The sequence below is a fragment of the Crocuta crocuta genome, unplaced genomic scaffold (genome assembly GCF_008692635.1).
Source record: "Crocuta crocuta isolate KB4526 unplaced genomic scaffold, BGI_CrCroc_1.0 scaffold139, whole genome shotgun sequence".
In the NCBI taxonomy this organism is placed as follows: Eukaryota; Metazoa; Chordata; class Mammalia; order Carnivora; family Hyaenidae; genus Crocuta; species Crocuta crocuta.
Window position 1 is genome coordinate 617,992 of NW_027533258.1, and position 13,401 is coordinate 631,392.

General features: G+C 56.5%; 1 protein-coding gene across 3 annotated transcripts in view; it reads left to right on the top strand.

Moving 5' to 3' along the window:
* MPRIP (myosin phosphatase Rho interacting protein) overlaps positions 1-13,401 on the top strand; it is a 151,452-nt gene that overhangs the window by 82,336 nt on the left and 55,715 nt on the right. For 2 of the 3 annotated variants that reach the window (XM_077746829.1, XM_077746828.1), the window contains exons 5-7: positions 4,695-4,779; positions 10,220-10,433; positions 11,486-11,645. In XM_077746829.1, the coding sequence (XP_077602955.1) occupies positions 4,695-4,779; positions 10,220-10,433; positions 11,486-11,645 (459 nt within the window). Of the gene's footprint in view, positions 1-4,694; positions 4,780-10,219; positions 10,434-11,485; positions 11,991-13,401 lie in introns of all 3 variants that reach the window. The other variant, XM_077746830.1, reaches the window with a different exon arrangement.

Sequence of the window (13,401 nt, forward strand, 5' to 3'; positions counted from 1 at the left end):
GTGTCCCTCAGCACTGAGCTGCTTGTCACTACATATGGCCCTGCTGCCCACTAGTTCTGTGCGTTCACTGCCACCCTGCCTTCAATCTGGAATGATCCCTCCATCCTTAGGCTAGGAGAGTCTGCCCGGGTGTGCACTCTTCCAGGAAGCCTTCCCCCTGAGGCACCTGGCACAATCAGCTGGCTCTTACAAGAGATGCAGATTGTTTGTGCGCACATGGGGGCTTCCTTAGCCAGCAGCAAGTCCCTGAGGGGGAGGCTGTGCCTCGCTCGCTGTCCCCAATACCTGTACACAGCCGTCACTCCAGTGCTGCTGCATGCATTAGCTTCTTTGTCCAGGTGGGAGGAACATCTCTGAGTCACACCACTGCCCTGATCTTGCCCTGTGCAGAGGCTTAGGGGGAATACTGGGAAGCGGGAGGGAGCCCCGATTTTCAGGCCAGCAGTCTAGAGCAGCAGAGCTCCGTGCTCCTGAGCCCATGTGGCAAGTCCCTGCTCCCGGGGCACCGCTAAGCAGCTTCATGCAACCACCACACAGTACGTGCATAGTGAGCAGGCTCCACTAGCCCTGCCAGGAGCTTGGGCACCAGGTCTTAGAAAATCCCCTTGGTCTTTTAAGACCAAGAAAGCTCTGAGAGAAGGTAAACCTGAGGGGTTAGGGGTCTTGAGCTGATTGTTGCAGTGCAGAGTAGAGGGAAATACAGCGTGAAGCCTTTTGGTTTCAGTGAGTAAAAAGACTCTAAGCACTGGCCTGGGCTTCACTATCCTTCAGGATCTCAGGCCAAGGCTGCTGTATGAGGAAGCAAGGACAATGGTCAGAGGTACCCAGTTTTGGCCGAGTTCTAAGGTCAAGTCCACTCTGTGATAAGGGGGAGCAGGGGGCCAGAGCTGCCCTGCAGCGTGACCAGGTGACCTATGCTGGGGTGTCCGTTCACCCTGAGTCCTTTTCCCTTGGGGAGAGGCAGGTTTACATTTCTAACTCCTGGGGGCAAACAGGAGGACCACTTTGCCTCTGCCTATCCCTGGCCTTAATTCCAGAATCATATGGTTTAAGAATGTAGAGAGCGTGGGGCACTGGCTGGCTCAGTCAGAGGAGCTTGCGATTCTTGATCTTGGGGTCATGGGTTTGAGCTCAACTTTCAAAAACTTAAGAAGAATATAGAAGTCTTTTACAGAGAGAGCCCTCATCCTACAGTTGGGAGACTAAAGCTCTAGAAATGAGAGGACTTTGACCGAGGGCCACCCTCCAGGCCTGAGTGACAGCACAGAAGAACCACTTGTACTTTCTGGCTCACAGTTGGTGCTGCTGCCTGTCTGACGGAAACACTTTAGGCCAAGGCTCCACTGCCCAGCTGGATTCCTTGGAGGAGATCTAGCCTTGGGAGCTAGGTCCTGTGGAGGGTTCTGATTAGCAGGTGGGATGCGAAAGGGATGTCCAAGGTCCCCAGGACAGGCTGAGTCACATGTGACTGGGGGACCAGGTCAGGGATGTAATGATATGCCACATGGCATTAGGAAACTGGCATCTAATAGTGTCTCTGGCAGGTGGCCTGAATCGTACCATTAGGCACTTGCCACAGGCCAGGGGATCTCCTAAGGCCACCGCCTGTATGGGGACTGGGGACTGCCATTCCCATGCAGCATGGGTAGACAAGGTCATTGGTGGACCACAGTACCAGATGCACGTTCTCTCAGGGTCCCACATGTAGGCTGGGCTGTCAGGAGGGTAGGAGGTTTGTGCGGTGGCCCAGTGGCATAGCCGGAGCCAAAGTCACCCAGCGCTTTGCTCTCTCCTCATCCTGGGTCTGGGCCTTGCTTGCCCTTGCCTGCCGGGCAGCCTGCCCCTGGGCCCCTAGGCAACAGCTTCCCCATCTTTGCCACCTGATGGGACATTTGGCCTCCTTCAAGGGGACAGTTGGGGTGATGTCCCCTGGGTATAGACTTCTGTTTCCATCTTCTCCCCCTCGTCTGCCTCTCGCCTTGGTGGATGGACCCCCACTGGGCATCCTCACCACCTGGCACGGCTCCTTTGCCCAGGTAATCTCATCTGGGCCCTGAGACCCTGAGATGGGTCCAAGTATGAAGCTCCCTAATGAGCAGCAGACGCTTGCTCTGGGCTGACTTAGAGCAGGAGCAGTTGGGGACAGTCCATCCAACCTTCTTCGCGGGGTCTTCTCTGAACAGAGGACGCTGAACAGCCTGTGGCGTCTCTCCCAGAGCCGGATGGAGAGAGTCGGCAGTTCTCTTTGCCAGCTCTCTTGTGCCAGGAGGAGCCTTCAGGATGTTTGGGGCACAGCTTAATGCTGCTCTCTTAGAAGAGTTGGGATGTAAGCAGGAGCTGGTGGGGAGGGGGCTCTTCCGCGCTCTCCAGGTGGGCTGAGTTCGAGCTTTCCCCCTTCTCTGTGCCCCTGCCTTTCGGCTCTGTCCCCCTCAGTCTTATTCACCCTGGCTCTGCTGTCAGAGTTGGGGAACGCTATGCCACATCCCTGGCACTCACATCCATGACTGATCCCGTGTCCATACTTGCCCCTTGCCTCTTCTCTGCCCTGGTTATATTTTACATAGTAACACATCTGAATGACGTGACATGCTTCCTGCTGGGCTTCTGTGAGAAGTCCAAGTTCAGAGGACACATTCCAAGCCCAGCCCGCCCCTGCCTGTGCTCAGCCCCTGAGTCTCCAGCACAGATCTCTTTCCTTAGGGCCCTGTCCTACATGGGTCATGGGCAGGGCCCAGGGCAACCCCCAGGGTCTGCACATAACTGCCACACTCCCCGTGTTCCTGGGGCCCTGGAGGACCAGGTGACTTTGTCTGCGCAGTCTCTTCTCCTGTCCTGAGTGAGGCTATGAGAGGGGTCTTCAGCAGACATAGGTTGTTGGAGTGCCCAAAGAATTGTCAGCCCCTGTGACAGGCTGGGAAGTGGGTCTTGTAACCCTAGGGCCATGTGAGTTCCTCAGATTACATGAGTGGGGCCCTCAGAGTCCGCTCATCTGCTGGCCTTGCAGATATAGTCATGGCCTCTGTTCTTGCTCTGGGACCAGCCTGCAGAGGAGTGACCTGCAGGACCTGCTCCTTAGGTCTCTGTGGTGCTGGCAGTTTGTTTGTTCTCTCAGAAAACGGAGAATTGCCTGCTCTGAGCTGAGCTGGGCTCTGCCCAGGTGCTGTGATTCCCCACACCCTAGCCGTTTCCCGCTGCCAGCTGCTAACCGGCACACCCTCCTGTGGCTGTCCTACAAGGTCATGGACTGTGGCCAGCCTCCCCTCCTCCACCCCAAATTAAAGAAGCACCTGCAAGTGTGAAAGATGTGAGCCCTTCTTCCTGACCCAGGCTCGGGTACTGGTGGTTGCTGCAGCCTCCGGCCAGGATGCTGGCAGTGCGGGCCCTACCTCACATTGCCACTCAGCCACTGCTGCTGGCCTGACACGGACCCTCCTGTCCCAGGAAGAAGGGAGTCTGGAGTCTCCTGCTGTTCTTTCCCCTCTAGAGAGAGTGCCCTTCATCACTGGGTTCCTCCTGCCCTCCACTCCTCCTGTCCCCCCTCATCGAACCCTCCCAGATGTTAATGAAGCTCAGGTGAGGCCAGCGGGGGATGTGTCACAGCCTAATCCACCCCCTGGTTCCAGAGGTGGGGAGACTGAAGCCTGGAGAGGCAGGGAGGCACCCAAGGTCATGGTTAGAGAGTAGCAGAGCCAGACCTGCATCAAGCCTCCTGCCTTCAGCCGCTGCTCTTCCCACACTCCCCTGCTGTCTTCTCTGCTACTGGTCCATAGTGGTCTTCCAACATGTGGGCCTTGGGGTGGGTGCCTGGGCAACTCTGCCGGGCCTTCCCCAAGGCCGAGGCCCCCAGAGCGCTCTATGTGCAGGTGGTGGGGCCCAGAGGTGAGCAAAGTCTAGGAGGTCAGCTGCTCAGCCCCTGGAAGTGACCTACTGCAGAGAATTTCAGGAGCATAGCTCCTGATTCCTGCCTCTATAGCCTTAAAGGACACCTAGCAGCAGCCTATCTGTACGCTAGCCAAATCCTCGCTGAGAGGACAATTTTAAAACCAAGTCTAGAGGCACCTGAGTGGCTCAGTCGGTTGAGCGTCTAACTTCAGCTCAGGTTATCATTTCATGGTTTGTGGGTTCGAGCCCCACGATGGGCTCTGCTGACAACTAGCTCCGAGCCTGGAGCCTGTCTTCAGATTCTGTGTCTCCATCTCTTCCTGACCCTCCCCAGCTCATGCTGTCTCTTATCTCTCTCTCTCAAAAGTAAATAAAACATTAAAAAAATAAAAAAAAATAAAAAAAAAAACCCCAAGTCTAGTCCCTGAAGATAGGATCAGTGATGGAAACAGTGATGTGTTCCGCACTCTGAGGCCTGTGGTGCAGGCCTGCCATCCCGCCAGGGTGAAGCATTCCTTGTGCCTGGGCTGGCCACACGGTCCTCCCCACCTGCACTCTGGTCATTGTGGGGTCAGCATCTGGGCCAGGTTCCGGCACACCCTGTGCTTATCCTGGGCTGCATTGCTGACTCTTCTGCCCCAGTGGTAGTGGCTTGAAACTGGGTCGTGCTCTGCCCTGCTTGGCTGCCCAGAGGCCTGGGAGCATTGGCCCTGGACAGGAAGCATTGGACCTGGTGTCTAGACCACCTGACAAGGCTCCCAGTCCTCGAGAGCAGGGGTCTGATCCAGTGCTCCCTTCTCTTCTCTCCCCAGATGGCTGGAGATGCTCATGGTCTATCCCAGAACCAATAAGCAGAACCAAAAGAAAAAGCGGAAGGTGGAGCCTCCCACACCACAGGTAGGCAGAGCGGTTTCACTTGAGTGGAGCTGGGATGAAGTGAGAGCTCCCCGAGGGGAACCAGCCTAAACTAGCGCTGATGAAAAGGATCCATATGGGGGCTGAGATGGCCATCAGCCCTGCGTGTCCTGTCTTTCCCTCCAGTGTGTGTGGGCTGCAATCGGTACGCTCCTCCAAGCCACAGGGCAGGACCCTCCACGGGCCAGGGCGGCCTATGCCTATGCCCTGGGGCTGCCCCAGGAGGTTTCCAGTGAGTGGACTGGTGCTGAGCTGCAGTATGACAGCAAGTGTCCCTTCTGCGGCTCTCCTGCCAGCTGCTAGGGAGCACATGGCATGCTTGGGAGGCTGCTTGCTGCACACGTGTCCTCGCACACCACAGTTGAAGAAGGGCCTCGGTTCAGCTCTACTTGACACACAGGGATGATCCTACAGACAGCAGGCTGGGAAGCAGGGCCAGGCAGGGACTGTTCCTGCACTGGACTTGGACTGTAAATGGAAAAAACTTGGTACAACCCTGACTTTTGTTCTGTCCTACGTCTCATGTGACCAGAGTGGAAGGTGGCTCGGATAGTCCCACCAGGTCCATTCCTTCCCCAAAGGCCACACTCTTCGTCCTCTGCAAGGACACAGGGCCCCCAGAAGGGCTAGGCACTTCCCTGCCATGTTCCTCACACTCCTGGGGCCCTGATGGAGCAAATTAACCTTTCTGAGCTCAGTGAACTGATCATAGAACGGACCCTTTGAGATCTGGTTATAGGATCATTGTGGGCGTGAAAGGAAGCACTGAGCCCATGATGGGCTCTCAGTGAATGCTTTTCCTCTCTGCTCCAAACTCCACAGTTGCTGAGTGCTTTACCCTGCCTGATCAATCCTCACAGCAACCCTAAAAGTGAGCAGAATGGGGATCAGGTTCCCTTGGGATCACGCAAGGCTCAGAGTCTGGCAGAGAGCCAGCCCATGACAGGACCTGGCTACCCACTGGGGCTCCGCAATCCTTACTGGCTGCTCTCTGCTTCTCTGAGTGGCAGAGGTTAGCCTGGACAGGACCGGGAGGTGTGTGCTGGCCTGGGTTCCCCACCCTCGCGCACCCATCATGGGCTTCCTTGCACAGGCCCTGATGGAGTGCAGCCCTGGGCCTGCTCTCAGCCAATGGTTGTCTGCTGTCTGTCCACCCTTCCCAAGGAGTCCCAGGCCAGCATCCTTGGAAGGTAGTATACCTGGCAGGAAGTCAGCAAAATGCAGCCAGAATCATTCCTGGAGACTGAAAATGGGGCTTCCTACTGGGAAACAGCGGATACACACAAATCCCCCAAAGCTGCCTTTTGTGAGAGAAAAAAACTGCAGGCAGAATAACAGCGTTTAGGGTTACCCTGCGTTTCTATAGTGATGTCTTGGGAGCATTGCTAGAGCAGAGCTCCGACCTCCAAATAAGGCAACTACATGCGCAGCAGACACATTCGGCCCAGACCAGGGAAGTTGCTTATGTACCGGCTGTCCCCTCTCTCTAAGTACTGCTGGCCATGGTCGAGCTTCACCTTTTCCGTTGGTAGCAGGAGCCACGTGATCACAGGGTGGGGAGATCCCCGCTTTCCTGAGGGTCTCTTAGAGCGTAGGTGTCCCAGCCTGCTCTGCTCACCCCTTCCTAAGCCCCAGCAGAAGCCAGCCTGGCAGGGACTCTTCTTTCTGCCCCTTGTTCCCAAGAGTATCACATTTGATTCCACTGGTTCCTGGAAGCTGTGAACTTTGATCTGGGATCCGTCTCCTTGTGAGTCAGTCTCACGAAGTGATGTGGAGTCTTTCCAGAGGAGAGATGGGGGTTTCTGGGCAGGTTTTACCTCCAGAGCCTGATGCTGAAGGTGTTTTGTTACCCTAAAGGTAGCAGTAAGGGAAGCAGAAAGCCTTGGGGGCCCCCCATCAAGGCAGGAACCCAAGACCCCGTATCTGGCCTCTTTCTCTGTGGTCTGGGAGTTTCAGATAAAACCAGTGGGGGTCTGGAAGTGTTGCTGTGCTGTGCCCTGTCCTCCAGAAAGAAACTCAGGGGAGAGCCCACAGAGCCCCACTTTCAGAAGGATGTCTCAGGCAATTGAGACTTGGGGCCATGGAGAGTACACTCAGAGTGGTTTCCTGAGAGCATCAGAGAGAGACCCACGCCCTGAGGGAAGATGAGGGTCAGGCTGCAGGAGGAGCAGACACCCTCTAGGCTTGGGGCATGGGGCCCAGCAGAGCCCAGGGCAGCAGGCAGTCAGGCCGCCCCAGCCAGAGCCTCCAAAACCTGAGGCCTGAGAGATACTGATTCATCCACTGGAGCTCTGGAATGCTGGTTTCTCCCATCTCCCCAGCCCTCCAGCTCTTGGCCATTGCTTCTGGGCCTTCCTTGAGCGACCTATAAAACAACAGACCCCTCTCAGTGTGAGCAGAGGCACCCCGGGAGGAATGTCCGTTCTGGTCCAGTATACTGGTTCTTTTCAGGCCCACATATGTGTTGTGAGTTTCCACTTCTTCTTGGCTGTCTTGTTTTCTCCTTGGGTGGCTATTCCAGGTCACATCCTTTTCATTGGGTCCTGCTTCACTCCTATGCCCTGGAAGTAGAAAGGAAGGCTTTCTATAAAACCTGGAGAGGTCGCCTGCTTAGCTAGCACGCAAAGGCTCCAGCGGCCCCTTGGCCTGAGGCTGCCTTTCTGCTCTGTTTCCTCTTTCCTCCCTCCTTTCAAAACCCTTCCTGAGCTGCCAGATGAACAGCACAGACCTCATTACAGCAGTGAAACGCTGAGAGCCCTGAGCAGGCAGGCCCTACGACCATGCAGGGACTAGCACATAGGAAACCTGGCTCTTCGCCTCCTCCCTCTTCCACAGGCAATTGTGTTCTCTATCATTGTGAATCCCAACACCCTCTCCACCACAGCAGCGACAGTGTGGGTAGCAGAGGCAGTGCCACACAGCCCTGACATGGGCCAAGTCTTACCCACCACACATCCACTTTGGAGAAGAGAAGCAACTTTACCCAGAGATCAGCCTTCCCTATTATCACCCACCGAACCCCCTCTCCAGGAAGCCTGTGTGGCTTTGTTTCTGCTGCCAGACTGGCCCTCTGTCTCCACTAACTTGATAAGGCTTGGCATAGAGGCAAGAGAAAGCAGAGTCTCCAAAGGAAGAGAGAAAGAACTGCCTGTGGACCTTGGCTTCCATTCAGGGTGCTCATTCTCTGGGAGGCGTTTTCCAGAAGTAGGAAGCACGAGGAGGGATCTGCAGATGCAACCAGCCCTCACAGGTTGGGAGGCCCAGGGCCGGAAGGTGGGTCTGTAGCCACGAGGTGCTGGGAAATGCATTTGTTTCCCAAGCTCCCTGTCGTGGCCCCTTGGATCTCAAGCCTAGAATTTCCTTGGTCTCTTGGGAATCCCTGGCGGCCCGCCACCTCAGTGCTGGTGTCACCCAGAGTCAGAGTAGGGTGTACCTAATCCGTGGGCCCTTCGCCCACACATGGGGCTGACGGCCACGGCAGCCACGGCCACTTCCTTCACAAGCACAGCCGCTGCCTCTCCCTCTTGGGCCCTTTTGGGCAACTGCTCCCCATCCTTGGTGCAGCTGGCCTTCCACAGAGGGGACAGCACCTCACGCAGTTCTATAGGAGGAGTCCCAGCTCCACCCTGAGCCCACCAGAGCATGTCTGGCCTCTTTGAAGAGAAGGCTTAACTGTTGGAAGGAGCCATAGCAGGGGGACCTGGAGAGACTTCTGCTTGAGGGATGCATTGCTGGGATGTGGATTGGGGCAGCGGGCTGACCAGAGGGACGGGTGGCCCTGAGGCCGGCGCTCCTTAGATCATTAGAGCATGGTTCTGTTGGAGCCCTCAGGAAACTGTCAGAAACCATTGCCATTTTCTTCTAAGAAGTCCACTTCTTCCAAGGTGGGTCAGAGCTGTAGGGAATCTTCAGCCTTGAGAGCCAGGTCTGTTGACAGCTCTGTTGGGCAGTTGGGTGTGTCCTGGGTCTGTGGGAAGATCCTTCCTGTCTTTATCCTGCCCATGAAGCCTGGAATCCTTGCAAAACTAAGGAAAGCCTGGGACCTGGTGAAATGCCTGTTTTTTCACATTGAGTTACCTGGTGCCTGGGCTTCTCGTTGGGTCCCTTAGGATGCCCATCCAAAGCATCCTCCCACCCCCTGGCGTTCCTGAGGGTGCCTGGTGGTAGAAAAGGCTTGAAGCCCCACTCTGCCCCTTACTGGCCATGCGAGCATGGCCTCTCAGCCCAGGCAGCCCCCCACTGTGCGGTGTGTTGGTGAGGACTGGATGGTACAGTGATGTACCAGAGCCCGGCAAATGGTCCGTGCCCCGTGGCTGTCAGCTAAGCCGGTGGTTAATCCTGGATCTGTGTGTCCACACACACAGACACACCTGTGTCATCTGTAATCCTCACCAGGGGCCCCAACTCAGGGTTGGGTTAAGCTGGGTTTCTAAAAATGAGACTTGGCCACCAGGATGGGACTGGAAGGTGGGCATTTGTACATTATCCCCATGTTTGGGGGAAGACAGCTGAGACATATCTCGCTTTTGAGAGCAAAGCCCTCTTGGTTGCGGTGCCCTCTGAAGCTGATGCCCAGGACCTTGGGCTGAGCACAGGTGAGCTAGTGCTGTCGGGCAGCTAGAGATCCCAGCCGTGCCCTTGTCCGGGCTCTAGGTTTGAGGCTGAGTTATAGCTCTGTGTGTGCTCTGGAAATGGATTCTCTGTATCTGGCTAAGTACCTCCCACGTGAATGCTTCTCCCACAGAGCAGCACCAGCTCCCATCTGGGCTCGTGTGGGTGGGGAGGTGGGAGGGCGTGCATGTAGATTGGATGTTTAGTGTGTATCTCATGACTATTTCCTTCACACAGTGTCCCAGATGTCTTGTTTGAGCTTTCTCGGACCAGATAGGGGAGAGGAGGCACGGGCTGGCCCTGACATGGGTGTTGTGTGAACACATGCTTTGCATTTTCCCAATGGGCCGTCTCGATGGTGTGTCCTTTCCTCACCCCGTCCCATCTTTCCTGACGCATGTCCTAAGCACCTACAAGTCTAGGAATGACAGACTGAGGCAGCCACTTGTCATCTCACCTTCACTGGCTGGTCCGCTGCTCTGGGCTTTGTGGTTTTGTGGGCAAGGAGAACCAGCGTGTGTTTGCTGTCGGAGCTCCAGGCTCTATGTATTTGCTAGACCTGGCCTGAGGCCAAGCGGACCAGGCAGTCTGGGCGCGCTGGCAGCTGTCGAAGGGAAACGGCCACAGTGCCATCAGGAGCTTTCACCTGACCAACATATCTCCTTTTGGAGCCTCCCCTTCCGGGGATTCGGGCCACTCAGTGTGATTGACCTTGGTGGCCCCTGTAGCCAGGCACCCGGGCAGCCAGGACCTGTGCAGCAGCTCAGGCTGCATACCTCTGCGGCTGCACAGATGCTGCTCTCTCCCCTAGGAGCCAGGGCCGGCCAAGATGGCTGTGACCAGCAGCAGCAGCAGCATCCCCAGTGCTGAGAAAGTCCCCACCACCAAGTCTACACTCTGGCAGGAAGAAATGAGGGCCAAGGACCAGCCTGACGGGAGCATCCTGAGTCCAGCTCAGAGTCCCAGCCAGAGCCAGCCTCCCGCTGCCAGCACGCTGAGGGAACCCGGGCTGGAGAGCAAAGATGGTAAGTGGGAGTCCTGGCGCCTGACCTCACAGCTCTGGAATAGGCCTCCATCCCAACAGAGCTGGTGTGGAGAACTCAGGGACCGGCGCAGCCCAATCCCGAGCCCTGAGTCTCAGGCTCCTTTACCTTCTGTGTCCGTCAGCTCGTGGCAGGGTGGGCCTGGAATTCCTGGACTCTGGCTTTGGCCTTGTCCCTCTAGCTCTTAAATCCCATCTGTAAAGGAAGAAGACAAGCACCTGCTCTGGCAGCCCTAGGTGGGTGTTGTGAGAATCAAACCACTTCAGAACAAGGTCTCTGTGCCAAGAGGCTGCTGCTTCCTGTCACCGTGCCTGCATTGTGTCCATGGCCTGGTTGACCCCGGAAGCCCAGTGTGTCGTCAGTACAGCCTTCTCCTCACTGCCCCATCCTGCCCAGCACCTGGGCATGGTAGGGAAGAGGGAGCTCCGGAGGCTTTGCCATGTTCCCTTCACTGAGCACTTTGGAATTACCTGCACAGAAGCAGGGCGGCAGTCTCTGCCTCCCTGGTCTGGGCCCTTGAGGGCTCCGCATGACATAGGCTGGCCTTTCCCATTTGTATTTTGTCCAGCTCATTAAAGACCAGGAGACGGTTGGGACTGACCCAGTTCATTTGGGCCAAAATACATTTTGCCTCGGTTCTCCATGGGTAGCACCCATCCACTCCTCTCATTCCTGCCAGCTGAAGTCCCCTGCCTCTGCTGTCCCAGATATACTAAAAGGCCAGACAGCTAGTCAGCCGTTGGTTTCCTCCTTGATGTTTGCTAAGAAGCGCTTGTTGGTGGGACATCTCTCCGGAGCAAGGGATCCTACTCCCCAAACTAGCCCCCTGACTAGAAGCACGAGGACCCCCTTGAGTCTAGCAGGGGCAGCCAGATTAGAAGAGAGATGGGTGAGGAACGTGTGTGGGAAGGGTATTTCATTCCCCTCCCATGCTTCTGCCCTAGGGCAAGCCATGTATGACTTCAGAAAGTTCCCAGAAACCAAAGATGGCAGCAGGCTAACTGTATCTCCCGCCTCCCCATTCTCTCTTCCAGAGGAGAGCACCATGAGCAGCGACCGCATGGACTGTGGCCGCAAAGTCCGGGTAGAGAGCGGCTACTTCTCCCTGGAGAAGACCAAGCAGGACTTGAAGGCCGAAGAGCAGCAGCTGCCACCACCGCTCTCCCCTCCCAGCCCCAGCACCCCCAACAACAGGTATAGTGGCCCCGGACCGCCCTCCCAGGAGCTTGGCCACCCCCTTCCTTCCCCAGGTTCTCGACTCCCCGGCCGAGCAGTCTGCGGCAGCTCCCTGGATGTGGCCAGCCAGCCCCCCGCCCACATGGATTCCAGCAGTGCTGGGGGGCGGGGAGCAGAGAGACTGGGGCGCACCTTTGCCTTTAAAGCCAGCAGGCAGTATGCCACTCTGGCCGACGTCCCTAAGGCCGTCAGGATCAGCCACCGAGAAGCCTTCCAGGTGGAGAGAAGGCGGCTGGAGCGTAGGACTCGGGCCCGGAGCCCTGGCAGGGAAGAGGTGGCCCGTCTGTTTGGCAACGAGCGGAGGTAAGGAGGGGATTAGAGGGCCACATGTGCACAGACACACGCCCCCTCCTTTATAGTCTTTCTCTCATACACAGAAACACACACACACACACACACACACACCTGTATTCTTTTACATGCTTTTTACACTCTCCTCACACACACACTCTAACACATTTCTTCTCCTCACCTCCCACACGCATGCACACATGTTCCCGAAGCGTTCCTTGGGGGAGCACACTTGCTCTTCCTTTCTGTTCAGACCATGTAGGGAGCCTTTCCTTTCTGAGCCCGGGCCCTGGTCACGGAACTCAGCCCCCGGGAGCCAGAAATGTAGGATCTGTGGACATCCAGAGATCTAGGCCGGAGGCCAGCTGCTTCCTGCGAGTGCCTCCTAGCACTGAGACATTAAGGGCTCCTGGGCCTTATGTGGCTGGTCCATTACTGTTCTCGGAGGTGCCTGTGAGGCAGGAAGAGCCCAGAGGTGCAGTTGGGGCTCCCCTGGCCCTTAGACTCCTGGCACGGGTGGAGGGCACCGAAGAAGGAAGGGTGGGCAGCCACAGGAAGTCCCAGGCAAGCAGAGATGGCCTCCAAGGTTCCTGAGTGCCCAGCAGCATGGGTCTTCCCCTGGGCTTGGCAGAAATGTGAAGTGGGGAGGCTGGCAGAACCACAGCTTCCTGGGGAGAGACGGGGTTTAGAGATGGGGCCTACGACAGAGGCATGCAGCTCACCTGTGGTGTGAAGACAGGAAGGCTCTGTCCTCCCTTTTTCTTGTTCCACTGGTCCTGTGCTTCCCCGAGAGCTGTGGAAAGAGCTTGGTTCCATCTCTGAGGCCCTGGCCTGGGTCACGGCACTGGAGTGCCCCCTTCCAATAGGTGCTTCTATCCCTGAGTCTGTAAATGGAGGCTCAACAACCGGGATCTCACCCAGGTCCGGGAGCGAACTGCTGGAGGTCTGTAAACCTCTCTAAATGATTGGCGAGTCCATATGCATTTTTCTGGGAAAAGAAAAATCCATAATTTTCATTGGGTTCCCGAAGAAGTTCACTTTCCAAAAAAGAGGTTCAAACTTGCATTCACAGAATGTCATCCCCACCCTGCCCAAGCCTAAGTAAAGCTCAGAGTTGGGGCATGCTGTGGGGACAGGCCAGGGTGGCAATGAACTGCCCCCCTTGAGGGGCCAGCTGTGAGCAGGGTGCCTTTCTCTCCTGCTCCCTTAATACCCACCTGCTCGCCCAAAGCCCCGGGTAGAAAGGGCCTTGGACTTGTGGGTCCACCTCCAGAATAAGGAGGAGGTGCCCAGAGTTGTTGGTCTTAAAAAGAGCAGAAAACATGTGCCTGATTCCTAGGCAGAGGGAGAAGGAAGCTGACCTGTTGCCTGAGAGGTGGCCTTTAAGCCCTTGGCTGTCTTCTTTGGTTAGCAACCCCAAGAG